The sequence below is a fragment of the Mustela putorius genome, unplaced genomic scaffold, assembly GCF_011764305.1.
Source record: "Mustela putorius furo isolate JIRA1106 unplaced genomic scaffold, ASM1176430v1.1 tig00537248_pilon_pilon_pilon, whole genome shotgun sequence".
Lineage (NCBI taxonomy): Eukaryota > Metazoa > Chordata > Mammalia > Carnivora > Mustelidae > Mustela > Mustela putorius.
Window position 1 is genome coordinate 14,376,658 of NW_025422387.1, and position 14,814 is coordinate 14,391,471.

A 14,814-nucleotide genomic window follows, 5' to 3' on the forward strand; every position below is an offset into this window, starting at 1 on the left:
TGGGGAGCAAGCTCCCTGCCGAGCAGAGAGCCCGCCCGATGTGGGGCTCGATCCCAGCACCCTGTGATCATGACTGAGCTGAAGGCAGAGGCTTTAACCCACTGAGACATCCAGGTGCCCCAAAACACCAGGTATTTTTATATTAGACTGAAAACTAACATTCCATCGATGTCTGCTTGCTGCAGAGACACAACAGCAGTGTATCTCACTGAAGGATCGATACAACCACCAGGTGAGGACAGCAAATGCTTCCCGGATTTGCCAGGCACGCGGCTCCTACATAACAGAGCTGGCAAGTTCGGTCTGTGGGCAGCAGTACAGCCTCGCTCTGGGACTGACCCATTCAGTCCAGGCTAACATATTTATCTGTTCTCTTTGATTCCTGGTCCTTGTTTTATAGGAAGTCTCCCTGGGCTCTGGCTTTTGCTTCTTAATGCACGGAAGCCACATGGAACACATCCAAGGAGCTGTGTGAGATCCTTTCTGCAATTTGCTTGATCCTGAGAAAACTACCCAAGGTCTTGTTCAAAGAAGAGATTCTCTGTCAATTTCTGCCAGTCTGATTCCGGAACAATGAGGGCGGGGCCTTGGAATCCTAAAGTTTTTCAGTGCTGTGAGTTCCTAGGATGAGGCAGAGGTGGCTTTTTTTGGCGGGGTGGGGGGGGGGTGGGGGGGTGGGGGTGGGGTGGGGAGGTGTGGGGTGTGTGTGTGGGGGGGTGGAAATAGAGCGCCCTCTGCTGTCCAGGAAGAGGATGACATCAAAACCAAGGAAGGCACGCCGGGGGCTGGTCCCTCTCTTCCATGGGTACTTTTCTGCCTCTTGTCTTTGTTCTACCCTTGAGGGTCACTATGCGCCTGTATCAGAACTGGGCAGGGGTAAGGAGAATAAAAAGAAGGCAGGGTCCTCCTGCTCTCACGGATTTTACAATCTAGTTTTACTGACAACAAGAAAATTGTAAGAAACAGGTTCAGAAAGCGTGGACTAGGCTCCATCCTACAAGAATTTCCTGGGCATGTGCTGTGCAGACTCCAGGAGCATAGGGTCAGCATTTACAAACTCCACGTGCCCAGGAATAGACATATCGTGGGTTTTGCCACCAGGTGAGGGTCCACAGATGAACACTTGAGATGGGGAACAGACGGTAGGTGCTAGCATAGCCTGGGGAGCCTGGCTCTTGGGGAGGGGGGCAGGGAGGAGTTACCACTCAAATAAAAATAATTTTATCTTAGGGTGCCTGGCCGGCTTAGTCAGTAGAGCATGCAGCTCTTGATCTGGGGTGTCCTGAGTTCAAGCCCCATGTTGGACATAGAGATTACTTAAAAACGAAAAAAAAAAAAAACACCTCATTTTGACATAAAAATTAAGTATTCAAGTTAAACTATTCCAATCTTATAGAAAAGAATAAGCATGAAAGTAAAAATTACCTGAAATCCCACTATTTCAAGGTAACTGCGGATATCTCTTTGGAGACCATCTTTCCATCGGGCTCACTGTGGTTTATCCTGACATACCTACAGACACCAAGTCACTTCATTATACACGCAGTATCTTTCACAGACTCCTTTTCTTTTTAATTTTTTTAAAAAAAAGGTTTTATTTATTGGTGCACCTGAGTGGCTCAGGTCATGATCCCGAAGTCCCGAGGATCCCCAGGATCCAGCCCTGCATGGGGGCTCTCTGCTCAGCAGGGAGTCGGCTTCTCCCTCTGACTCTCTCTCCTCTGATGCTCTCTCCTCTCATGCTCTCTTAAATAAAGGAAAATTAATAATAATAATTTTATTAATTTGAGAGAGAGAGAGAGCAGAAGTGAGAGACTACAAGTAGGGGGAATGGCAGAGTGAGAGAGAGAAGGCGGCTCCCCGCTGAGCAAGGAGACCCACACAGGACCAGATCCCAGGACCCTGACATCATGACCTGAGCCAAAGGCAGACACTTAACCGACTGAGCCAGTCAGGAGTCTCCCTCTTCCTTTCGACCCCCTCCCTCCTTCTTTTCTTTCTTTCTTTTTTTTTAATTATTAAAAGCTTTCCTGAAATATTTTCACATACCATACCATATAATATTTTCATATACTCACCCATTTAAAGTATCAATTTAATGGTTTTAAGATACTGCAACAAAATTGTGCAACTGTCCCTACAATCTACTTCCCACCCCCAGCTCTGTAGAGCTGTAACTGACATGAAACACTGAACTCATTGAAGGCATACAACATAATGATTTAGTATATGTACATATTGCAGAATGATCACCACAATAATTTTAGCTAAAATCCATCACCTCACACAGCTACGATTTTTTTTTTTTTTGAGTTTTCTTTTCTTTCCCTAACCGTACTGTTGGTTTGTTTGCTTGTGGACACCTTTCCAGCCCAGGTAACTGAGGCTGACAGCTTAGGGCGGGTCCTTCCACATCTTTCTCAAACACTCTTATACAGAGAACACCAGAGTTCTTTGCCCTTTGATGGAAAGAGCTTGCATATTTGGGCCTCACTTGGGATCTACGAAATCAAACCCTCTGAGTGAGGAGACACGAACCTGTGTTTCTAACCCGTAGTCTAGGGCTTCCTGCTGCTTCTGGTCCTGCTCCGGGGAGAGAGGTGAAGGCTCCGGTGGCTGCCAGACAATAGTTGGGGTCAGGAGGAGACCATGGAGGATCTTCGGCACAGGCGAACAGGTGGAAGCGTCCAGGTAGAGAAAAGAACTTGTGCAAAAGCATGGGTGTGAGGGAGTTCCAGGTGTGCTCTGGAGATGGCTCACAGTGGGGCTGGGAAGGGGGTGGGCCTGAGGTCCTGATGGCCTTGAATGGCAGAATCAGGGCCTATTGGTCAAATGGGGTGGGTGGCAGGGACTCTTATGGAACTTCTGCAAAAGGAGAGAACTCAGCCTGGCCGAGGGGAGTGGGGCACTCATGTTAATAACGACGTAATGACAATCGTTCAGTGCTGGGCTGTGCTTACAGTACGCCAGGCACAGTGCGTGCGTGTTGTCACCTCATCAATCCCCCTAACAACTCACGGCGCAGATGGCACTTTCAGGCCCATTCCAGTGAAGAGGAAACCGAGGCACAGAGCTGTTAAGCATGTTGCCCAAGGTCACACAGCTGGTAAATGGTTGAGCCAGGCTCAAATTCAGGCAGTCACTGCCAAAGTCTATGCTCCTGACCTGTCTTTTGTTGTTCCTGGGCATCGTAGTCTCTTAATCTACAAAACCAGCTCAAAAGTGACAAGTATTTAGAGAGAGCCAACTGCCTTAAAAAAAAAAAAAAAAAAAAAAAAGAGGAAGCATGGAATAGTGCTCAGGGCTTTGAGTCTGACATCAGAGGAATTTGGGTTCAAATCCTAGCTTTGCTATGCACCAGCTGGGCTGCTTATATATCCTCTTACAGCCTCAGTTTTCTCAGCTGTAAAATGGGATAAAAGTACCTACCTCAGGGTGCCTGGGTGGCTCTGTCCGTTATGCCTCTATCTTCCGCCCAGGTCCTAGTATCAGAGTCCTGGGAATGAGTTCGAGTTCCGCATGGGCTCCCGGCTCAGTGGGGAGCCTGCTTCTTCCTCTCCCTCCACCATTCCTTCCACTTGTGCTCTCTCTGCGGAATAGATAAAATCTTTTTTAAAAAGTACCTGAGTACTCAACGTGAGGCTGTTGAGGAGTTAAATGAGAAAACGGATGAACAACGCATATATACCAGCCACATAAGTGAAAGGGGAGTGGGGACTGGCTGTTAAGGGCATCCCTCCTATGCTGTCTCCGATGGCCAACGGGGAAGCCTATGCCTTACCTGAACTCTGCCTTTGCAAATCGCTGCTCGCCCAGGAAAGCATAGCAATAAAGCTCACAGCCACCACGTACTGAATTATCTACCGTCCCCACTGCGCGAGGATTCGGGCTGCGGAGGATTTTTTGAGCGGTCCACAGCGACACCTGCCGGACACCGTGCGAAACTGCTAGCTCAAGATCTCAGTTTTAATGTTGGGAGCTTCGTTCCTTTGGAGGATGTGGTTTATGGCAGTTCTGATAAAAAGCCAAGTATCATACGAAAATTAGTGTGGAACAGGAAATGAGGGTGGTAATGCCCAATCTAATCCCAAGGGTTGAGTTGTGTAGAGTCCAGCAAGATCTCATTCCATTAATAGTAGTTAACGATTATTCAAGAAGGAACTAAAACACCTTTTTCTTTCCATTTATGTGTATTTTTTCAAGTGGCCTCTAAGCTGTTAGGACATAAATGTTTAAGAGTTGTTTTGATCTAAATACCTACTAAACCTGTTAGGTTTTATTGGGGGGACTGTTTGTTGCTCAGGTGGGAGCACGAGGTACTTTAGAAACATCGGGTGCCTTGGACCAAGTAAGTTTAGGATCTGCATCATGCTTGTTACAAAAAGTTGTCTTAAGCAACCCTACCTCTGTTTTATAGACGAGTCAAGAAAAGCTAGCTCAAGTGCCTGAGGCCCCCTAGGAGCGGGGCTGGGGGTGGTGTATGGGGACCGTGACATTCAAACTAGGGTCTGTGTCATTCTCTAGAAGGCAAACGGCTCCTGTTTAGATTTGTCTCCTGACTGGGGGACGCGCAGCCTCTTCTGCTTGCGGAGAAGTAGGGTCATGTTCTTGTTGTGTCTCTTCTTATTCATATCCTAGGGAGGGCCCCTACTCAGGGGACCCAAGACAGCAGCCTCTGAGCGTAGTGGGAGCAGAAGCGCCCATTAGGGCGCTAATCCCCTAATCCCCAGGCAATTGCATCTTCAGTCTGGAGTCCCAGGCTCCGCCACGGGGCTGCGGGAGGGTTTAGCAGTTAGATTTCAAAAGGAGGCAGAGGAAGAATCCAGGCCCCTCCCTTTGCTCCGCCCTCGGGTTCCCTTTTCTAGGTGAAACGTAACCGCGGACCACTCTGGGCAGCAAGCAGCCTCCTGGCAGGGTATACCAGGTTAGAAACCAGTGAGACCGTGAAGGGACCGCCACTGAGCTCCTCAGAGTTGCTCCTCAGAGCAACTTGTGTCAGAGGAAAAGCACTGGGGGTGAGAGGCAGACTATTGACTCTCGGGGACTTTGGGGAAGTCATTTAACCCCTTGGAGCCTCTGTTCCCACCTCCCCACTCCCCGCAGATGGAACAGCAGTACCTACTAGGTGGAGTTGTTCTGAGAATTTAAAACATCACCAACGCTTATACTTAGTGAATGGCTCAGTATGCATGGTCTGTTTGCAGTGAAATTTAGCTGTCTATTCATTTTCAACAAATAATCATTGGCCACCCCCTATGTATATACGAGGCAATATTCTAACCCCTGGGAATACAGCAGTGAACAAGACAGAGGAAAAAGCCCTGCCCTCAGGAGGCTTATACACTGTAGCAGAGGGAAACTGACCCTAAGTAACACACACAACACAGAAGTCAATTACAGAGCCTACATCAGACAGAAATAGGAGGAGCCACATAATGTAATTTACAATTTCCCAGCAGTACTGTTACAAAAGTAAAAAGAAACTGGGGAGATGAATTCCTTTTCAAAAGATTTTTATTTATTTATTTATTTGACAGAGAGAGAGAGAAATCACGTAGGCAGAGAGGCAGGCAGAGAGAGAGAGGAGGAAGCAGGCTCCCTGCTGGCAGAGAGCTCGACATGGGACTCAATTCCAGAACCCTGAGATCACGATCTGAACCGAAGACAGCGGCTTAACCCACTGAGCCACCGTTTTAAAAAAGTTCCTTCTCTCTCAATACACCCAAAACATGGTTTCACCCAGAGGCATTAGCCACATTTTAAGTACTCAGTAGCCACATACTGCGGACCGTGTTAGAAGGTGGAAGGAAGGGGCACCTGGGTGCCTCAGTCAGTTAACAATGGACTCTCGAGTCTCAGTTTTGGCTCAGATCATGATCTCTGGGTCGTCAGATCAAGCCCCATCTGTGGCTCTGCGCTCAGTGGGAAGTCGGCTTCAGTTTCTCTCCCTCTGCACCCTCATCTCTAAATCAAATCAATCAATCTATTAAAAAAAAAAAAAAGAAGGGGAGTAGCACAATAAAGGCATAATCCAGGGAAAGCAGGAATGGAGCCCCAGGTAAGGGGGGGTGGCAGACGACAGACAGGGAAAGCAGTTACCGCAGTGAAGCCCCTTGGTTACAGCCCCTTGGTCTGTGCTGGCCTGGCCTGGCTCCGCAGGGAGCCTTTTCTGGCCAAGGGCACATTTTCCTCTTCTGCTGCCAAGTCATGACCCGAGTTCTGCAGAGCTGTGAGTTGGACGCCCTCACCACCACCCTGCTTACTCCCGGAAATGGTGGCACTCCTCCTTCTGGGCACTGAGGGCCACCACAGGGGACAAATTTCAGGAATTTTGTCAAGGATCTTACTGGAACAGGGAAGAGGTGGGTGTGTGTATGTGGGTGGGTGGGAGGCGTTCTTGCACAGGGCTGGGATTAGGGGCAAGGCGAGTGAGGGTTGCAGCCTGTCCTTATTTTAAAATTCTGCTATTTTATGAAATCCTGCCATTTGCAATGGGCGTGCATGGATGGAACTAGTATTATTATGCTAAGCAAAGTCAGTAAGAGAAAGACAATTGTCGTATGATCTCACTCATATGTGGAATCTGAAAAACAAGACAGAGTATCATGGGAAACGGAGGGAAAAATGAAACAAGAGGACAAGAGAGGGAGACAAACTGTAAGAGACTCTTAATCTCAGAAAACAGACTGAGGGTTGCTGGGGAGTGGAGGGGAGAGATGGTGTGGCTGGGTGATGGACACTGGGGAGGGTATGTGCTGTGCTGAGTGCTGTGAATTGTGTAAGAAGACTGAGGATTCACAGACCTGTACCTCTGAAACAATTACTACATTTTATGTTAATGAAAAAAGTCAATTGCTCCTAAAATTACTGGGACTTTATGCATATATCAAATTATCACATTATACACTTCAAATATATTGCAATTTTATCTGTCAGTTATACCTCAATAAAGCCAAAGCTATGTAAAAAAAAAATTGTATTTTAGGGGCACTTGGCTGGCTCAGTTGATAGAGCATGGAACTCTCGATCTTAGGGAGTCAGAGGTTAGGCATAGAGCTTACTTAAAAAAATAAAATTGTAGTATTTTGTTCATCAGAGACTTAAGATTTTATTTATTTATTTGACAGAGATCACAAGTAGGCAGAAAGAGAAAGGAAGGGAAGCAGGCTCCCTGCTGAGCACAGTGCCGGATGCGGGTGCGGGGCTCCATCCCAGGACCCTGGGATCATGACCTGAGCCGAAGGCAGAGTCTTTAACCCACTGAGCCACCCAGGCGCCCCCATCAGAGACTTTTTATTTTTTATTTTATTTTATTATTTTTTTTAATTTATTTTTTTATTTTTTTAAAGATTTTATTTATTTATTTGACAGACAGAGATCACAAGTAGGCAGAGAGGCAGGCAGAGAGAGAGAGAGAAAGGGAAGCAGGCTCCCTGTGGAGCAGAGAGCCCGATGCGGGGCTTGATCCCAGGACGCTGAGATCATGACCTGAGCCGAAGGCAGCGGCCTAACCCACTGAGCCACCCAGGCGCCCCCATCAGAGACTTTTTAAAAAAAAAGATTGATTGATTGATTTGCCAGAGAGAGGAAGGGAGGGCACAAGCAGGGAGAGCTGCAAGCAGAGGGAGAAGCGGCTTCGCGCTGAGCAAGGAGCTGGATAAGCGACTCAATCCCAGGACCCGGGAACCAAGACCGGAGCAGAAGGCAGATGCTCAACCGACTAGGCCACCCAGGCGTCCCTATCAGATATTTTTGCCTGAATTTAAAAATCATATTCTACTGACTCTTGTATCATGAAATCCACCCTGTAAAGTGCTCAATTCATCGGTTTTTAGTTATTCTCAAGAGTTGTGAGACATAATAACATAATAATAACACCTAGTCAATTCTAGAATGTTTTCATCATCCCGACAGAAATCCTGATACCCATGAAGCAGTCCCTCCCCCTCCCCAACAATGCCCCAAACCCCACCTCCAACCAGTCATTGACTTTGTATAGACTTTGTATAGGCGGCCTTTTGCAACCGGCTTCTTTCACTGCGCACAATACTTTCAAGGACCACTTATGCTTTAGCGAGTATCTGCCTTTCCTTCCTTTTTATGGCCAAATAACATACCGTAACATACCATAACACACCATGGATGCACTGTATCTTACTCACACAATTGTCCATTGGTAGATATTTATGTTTTCTCCCCATTTTGGTTATGGGGAGTAATGCCGCTATGAACATTCACATGCAGGCTCTTATGTGGGTATGTTTTTAATTATTTTTTGAGGTTTGCATTAATTTTCGTTTTTATTATATTGTATAAAAATGCAGTTTTCCTCAATTACTGAGAAAAAATCTTTTTTAAAAGATTTTATTTGACAGAAAGAGAGATCATAAGTAGGCAGAGAGGGGGAAGCAGGCTTCCCGGTGGGCAGAGAGCCCAGTGTGGGGCCCGATCCCAGGATCGTGGGATCGTGACCTGAGCTGAAGGCGGAGGCCCAGGCGCTCCCTTAATTACTGAGTTTTCTGATGCCCCCTTAAAATTTACACATGAGTCAAGTTCCTACCCGGCTTTGCCTTGTTCCCACCTTCCAAGTTTGGTCCCTTGCTAGCTCTGAGGCTTTGGGCAAGTTGTTTCACCTCTCAGAGCCTTTGGTTTTCTGGTCTGTAAAATGGGGATAATCCCTGTACCTACTCACAGCTCTTAGGGGCTGTGAGGCAATGAGGCAATGTCCTATTTTATAGATGAGCCTAGACTTAGGTCAACATGTCTTTCTTACGGGGACGCCTGGAGGTGAATCCCACACCCAAAATGGATGTGACCTAGCCCTGACCTTGAGGAGAGATGGCCCATCTGCCTAAAACCCTTTCTGGCTTTAGTTCCCAAGGGAAAGCTGCTCTTTTCGATGTCGTGTCTCAGCCTGAGCCCCCTACAAAAGTCCTCAGGGACAGGACCCAAAGCTGTTCACCTAAAACCCTCCGTGGCGCCCCCTCAGCTCCTTCCATTCTGGCTGCCCTCTCCCCCACCTCCTACCTCCCCCACCCTCCTCTCTGCCCACTCCCGTTGAAGGCCTAGGCTCCCCCGTCCCTCTGCACTGCCATGAGGCCCGCACTTTGCAGGGCTGAAGTCCAAAGTTCAGTCCCTTCGCTAAGCACACGGATAAATATGAACCTTGGAGAATTTCCCCAGCTCCAATGTAAACAGAGCGGGCAGGGGCCCTGATTCACTGGCCGCTGGGGCCAGGGTTGGGGGTTGGGGGTGCCCACAGGGCTTGGTTTGTGGGGTTTGGGGGGGCAGTAGGTGAAAGCCTGGTTTGTGCCTGCCTGCTGGTCGGCCAGCAAGGAGCCGGCCCACTCAGTGGGGAAGGCTGCCGGTTTGGTGGCCCTAGGCCTTGTGGCCCCAGCGGTGGCGGAGCCATGGTTTCTAAACTGAGCCAGCTGCAGACGGAGCTCCTGGTGGCCTTGCTCGAGTCTGGCCTGAGTAAGGAGGCCCTGATCCAGGCGTTGGGTGAGCCGGGGCCCTGCCTGCTGGCTGGAGATGGCTCCCTGGACAAGGGGGAATCCTGCGGCGGCAGTCGGGGGGAACTGGCTGAGCTGCCCAATGGGCTGGGGGAAGCAAGGGGCTCCGAGGACGAGACGGACGACGATGGGGAAGACTTCACGCCGCCCATCCTCAAAGAGCTGGAGAACCTCAGCCCTGAGGAAGCAGCCCACCAGAAAGCCGTGGTGGAGACCTTGCTGCAGTAAGGACCCCTCCCCTGTCCCAGCATCCAAGGAACCCAGGCAGGACCCCCACCCCCACCCCAGCTCCTGACTAGCCTTTCTTCTGAGTCCAGAGTTCCCTAACCTGCAGGTTTTAGCCTGGCTCTTGGGGATGGGGCCCACGAGAGCTCAGGGGAATCCCTGCTCCCAGCCCAGAGCCTCTCAGCCCCCCAGCCTGGCCCTCTGCAACGTCCCAAGGCCCCACGAGCCAAGGCTTTCAGCCCAGGGCTGGGGAAGTAAGGGTATTCCCCAGGGGAGCTTTGAGAGATCAGGGAAAAGCAGGCATGTCTAGATTTTATGTGCCTGGAGAACTGGAGGGTGGGTGGGAATTGTTAGCCACCATGGCCCTTTCCACTCCCCAAACCCTAACCTCCCTGCTAAGCACTCAAGATTATAGGCTCTGGGGCCAGGAAGCATGGTTAGTGAGAAGGAGGGCCGAGGCTGGAGTTTTAGGGGCTCCTTCCGCCACCCAGGGACCCAAGCATTAAGCCAGGAAAGCCCAGATCTTACCTGAGGGAGATGGAGTCTCGGGGCAGGACCTGTTCCCCTTTCCTACACAGCCTCAGCACCCCCCCCCAACCTCACTGGCACACACCATGAGAGGTCTCCCCATTGTGCACCCCCATCCACTGGCTGGCTCCCCAAGTCCCCTCCCGGAGAACTGGGTGGGTCTGAGCCCGCTGCCTCCCCTCTCCTCAGCAAAGCTCACCTGGTTACTAATTACCCACGAGCTTTATTATTTCTCTTTTGTTTTATAAATTTATAAACGGTAAAAGGCTCTGATAAGGCCTGTGATCATTAACTTGTAAAGATGGTGACCTGGGGAGGCCTGGGCCAACCAACCTCTTACCCAGCAGGAGTGGGAGGGGTAGGGGTCTAGGGGCTGCAGGGACCACCCTCCCCAAAGGCTCCTAAGCTGGAATTCTAACAGTCCGACCCTGTTGTGCTGGGGTTTCACATGCAAATGGTCTGAGAATGTGACGATGAATGCTGGAAAGCAGCGGGGGATAACTGCCTCACAGATGAGGAAACTGAGGCCCAGAGAGGGGAGGTAGCTTGACTACAGCCACCCAGCTGGGACTCCACAGCCACTCTGTTTGGTCTCTCAATTGCCGTGACTGGGCAGTGGAAGAGCCCCAAAGAGGCTCTCTAGGGACCATCTCTTTTCTGTCCAAGGTCCTGATCCCAGCTTGGGGTGGGGGGAGGCCTCAGGGTCTGTCCGGACTTGTGAGAGCCTGGGCAGGGGGCAGGGGAGCAGCCAGGGCCCCCAGACTTGGCAGGAAGAAGAGGGCAAAGGGCCCTACTGGGCTGCAGGGGAGGGGCAGAGAGTCAGTTCTTGCCAGACCCAGAGCCAGGGCCACAAGGACAGGGTGGGGCTGCGCCAGACTTGCTCCGGGCCCCAGATGGGACTGGGGGCTTTCCAGTGGGAGTGGGGGCAGGGGGTACCAAGGGCCTTTCTTACCTGGCTGGGTGGGGCCTCTGGATCATCAGCCCCTTTGGTGGAATGGTGGGTTGGGGGTGAGGCTTCATCCACAGCACCTGAGGGGGGAGCAGAGGTCAAAGTGCTCCCTGGGGACCAGCAGAGACCTGGAAGCTGAGGGAGAGCAAGGAGCCATGGAGGGAGAGAGAGAGGGGGGCATGGGGAGAGATGGAGAGGCCTGGAGAAGCCCAGGGGAGCAGGAGAGCCTGGAGGGCAGAGGGGCTCTCTCCCAGCTGGGAGAAGGGGCAGGGGAGAGAGTGAGGCACCCCAAGCTGCAGTAAGGCTAGAGTGCTTCCCGCCTGCCCTGATTGGGTTTTCTTTAATGCTAACAGCATGCTATTTACTTTCCATTTAAATTTGAGATGTTGCTATAAATTATCAACCAGCTCCTTGTTCCTGTGGAGTTTATAACTAACTACCTGGGTTACTTATTGTTCAGGTAACAAAAGGGATCTGAAAACGCCCCGAGGAGAAAAAAAAACGGGGCTCTACCCTCGGGGCACAGGAGGGAGTTGGGGGTGGGCACCCCTGATGAAGTCCTGGACAGCCCTGGGTTGGGGAGGTTCAGGCTAGAAAGGATGCTGCAGGGGCAGGGTTTCCCGTGGACGCCATTTCTTTGGAGAAGACCGTGGGAGGAGGCTGGGTGGGTCCTGGGGGCCTCCCCACTGGGGTGCTTCATGCCTGAGGTCACAGTGGGAACCGAGCTCTTCCCTCAGACTTCCACTCTTCGTTCAGTGTGTGACCTTGGGCAAGTCTCTTCTCCTGCCTTAGTTTCCCTAGCTGGCCAATGACTGAAACTCAAATTCCCTGCCCTGATTCCCTGATCTCTTCTTGCAGGCCCTCTGCCCCTTACTCACTTTCCTCTAGTTACATGGAATTTGCTGATTCCCACCACAGGGCCTTTGTGTGTGCTACTCCTTCTACCTGGACACTTCTTTCTAGATCTTCCCATGACCGATTCCCTCTCCTCCTTTTGCTCCCTCCCTCACTACCGGCATGTAAATGTAGTTCCCACTACACTCCCTCTTCCACTATCTTCTGTTACTTTCTCTTGTCCCTTAACGGTACTTAAGATGATCTGTTTTCACCTGTTTTCTGTCTCCTGCCATGACATCAGTTTTTCAAAGGGAAGGCCAGTGTGTCCCTGTTCACCACTCTTACCCCTGATATGCAGCCCAGTGGCTAAAACACAGCATGAATTAACAGTGGCTAGGATTCCCTGAAGCCCTAGGGACATCTGCTCTTATGGCCGAGGGAGCATCCTGTACCCAGGGCTCCTTCCTTGGTGTCCTCCTGGGTCCTCCCTGCCCCTGAGCAGCTCAAACCTCAACCTGAGGGACTCTGATCCTCTCCAACAGGCAGCACCAGGGCACTGAGACCCAGGAAGACAGTGGGCAAGGTGGGACAGTCTTAACATCCGTGACTGAGGCCAACCTCCCTGGGTTCAAATCCCAACTCAGCCCCACCCTCATTCCAACACCTGATTTCACATCTTTGAGCCCTTGTTTCATCTGCAAGGCAGAGGCGGTATAACACCCACAGGGTTAAATAGCATGTAAGTGGGGTAAACTGTTGCTATGAGCAATAGTCCCATTTTGCAGATAAGCAAACTAAGGCTTAGAGAGGCAAAGTGACTTGCCCAAGGTAATTTACAAAGTGGTAAGGCGGGGACTCGGACCCGGGTCCTCCTAGTCCCCCACTCTGCAGCGTCCTTGAGGCTGCCTGCCATCCTTGATAGGTTTATTTCCCTTTTTCTCCTCTGGAGTCATTCTCCCTGTTAACCTCACATCCACTCCCTTCCACGCGGTGCTCTAGAGCTCATGAGACTGCTTACAAATGCGCTAAACTTGTTTTCTTCTCCTGGCAACCTATGAAGTTTTTTTAGCCCTGTATCATAGTTGGGGAAACTGAGGCATGCAGAGGTGAAGCAATTTGCCAAGGTCCTAACTGCATGGAGAGTGAGTAGCAGAGCTCCAGTTCAACCCGAAGCTTCTTTGTACCACCCCCCTCCAAGCACTGAGAACTCCACTGTCCCTCCAGATGTGTGGCCATTCTGGCTGGTCTCCGAGCTCCGTAGCCTCGGACCCTCTGAAACCCCAGGGGCCAGCAAGCCAAAGGCCCAGAGTCTTGAAACTCTGCCTGACCCTTCCCAGAACCCATCGGAGGTGGGAGGAGGAGATGTGGGCCGATCTTTACCTCTTCTGGGCCCTCTTCCCTCTGCGGCAGGGCTGGGGGGGTCCCATGGCCACATCATCCGTGATGATGATGGTGGTGACCAATTGTTGTATTTACTGAGCACTTACTATGTCCCAGGCCCTGCTCTATGTGGTTCACTCCTATCTGAAACTCAGTCGGTCCTCCCACGGGCACCGTGAGTGTGCGGGGCACACACGCAGGACATGCTAGGGCGCCATGCTGGGATGGGAAGCCAGGTTGGCTAGACTCTTAGACCCCTTAGAGGGAAAGCAGGAGCTACCTGGAGACGTGGCCTGTTAGTTCTGGGTTCAGAAAACTGTCCTGGAAAGTCAGGAGTCTGGAGACTGAGGGTGACTGAGTGAGTGTGTGTGGTGGGGAGTGGGTGGGAGGAAGGGACAGAGCGAACAGCAGAGATAGACACACAGACAGGAGAGGCGGAGAGGGAGAGAGCCAGGCAGAGAAAAAGTAGGACACACACACACACACACAGTGTCAAACGGACAGTGATGAGACAGTAAGTCTTCAGTTGGAGCCAGGGAGGCCAGGCTGAGAGGGAGACTGAGCTCATTCTCTCTCTAGGGGGAAGGGGGAGGGGAGGGAGGGAGGATTGCTCAGGAGGGTGATGCCTGCGGCTAGGGGGAGGAGGGAGGCCATCAGCAGTCCGTCTGGCTCCAGAATCAGATAAACATGTTTGCCTGGAAGCAAAGGCCGGACTTTGTACTGCCCTTCCCTTCAGGCTCTGACTGGCACCCGGGGAGCAGGGGAGGGGTGGAGCAAGAGGATCCTGGGAGCCCCTGAATGCAGAGAGGAAGAGGGAGAGCTGGGGGGGGGGGTGGATCTGGGCAAAGCCAAAGATTCTGGAGTCCCAGCTAGGTGGGCTTTCTGAGGCTCAGTTTTCCCATCTATGAAACAGGCACACAAGTAGTCCCTACCTCCCAGGGTTATGGTAAGATTTACACGACCCGCCGTTAGCACAATGCCTGGTTCATGGGAAATACTCAAGAAACAAGGATTCTCACACCTATCATTTCTACACAACTGGGATTTTGCGGTACCGATCGCTGACCAATTCAAATCCGACCCTCCCGGTCTCCCTTCCCTACCCACGTGTATGGGAACTGCTGATAAAAAAGAGGGAGTCACAGGGCAGGGCTGCTGAAAGGCTCTGGGCTCTCCCGCCTGAGAAGGGTGGTGTCAGGGAGGCCAGGCTGGCGGCTTGGGACAGAGCGGAGAGGCGCTACGGGGTGGGCTTCAGAGTGCTGGGGGTTTGTTTGCTTTCTGTTTTTTTCACAGTTGAGTTTTAAATGTTCTATATGCATGTATCGCCTATTGTCTAACATTATATTACATTATTTGAAAAGCACAGAAAAGCAGCAGAGGACG

General features: G+C 51.0%; 1 protein-coding gene and 1 long non-coding RNA gene across 7 annotated transcripts in view; one reads left to right on the forward strand and one right to left on the reverse strand.

Moving 5' to 3' along the window:
- Positions 1 to 11,567, reverse strand: LOC106005866. Of its 4 annotated transcripts, none has more exons than XR_006604768.1 (6): positions 11,218 to 11,567; positions 3,782 to 4,014; positions 3,430 to 3,589; positions 2,539 to 2,616; positions 1,426 to 1,512; positions 1 to 621 (listed from the first exon to the last, which is right to left on the reverse strand). It is a non-coding gene; the product is annotated as an uncharacterized LOC106005866 (long non-coding RNA). The 4 variants fall into 4 exon arrangements; XR_006604767.1 differs by lacking the exon at positions 11,218 to 11,567 and adding an exon at positions 10,266 to 11,203; XR_006604766.1 differs by lacking the exon at positions 3,782 to 4,014 and having other exon boundaries at positions 11,218 to 11,565.
- HNF1A (HNF1 homeobox A) overlaps positions 9,174 to 14,814 on the forward strand; it is a 19,452-nt gene continuing 13,811 nt past the window's right edge. For 2 of the 3 annotated variants that reach the window (XM_013056633.2, XM_004753382.3), the window contains exon 1: positions 9,178 to 9,736. In XM_013056633.2, coding sequence (XP_012912087.1) covers positions 9,411 to 9,736 — 326 coding nt within the window. In that variant the 5' untranslated portion in view covers positions 9,178 to 9,410. Of the gene's footprint in view, positions 9,737 to 14,814 lie in introns of all 3 variants that reach the window. The other variant, XM_013056632.2, reaches the window with a different exon arrangement.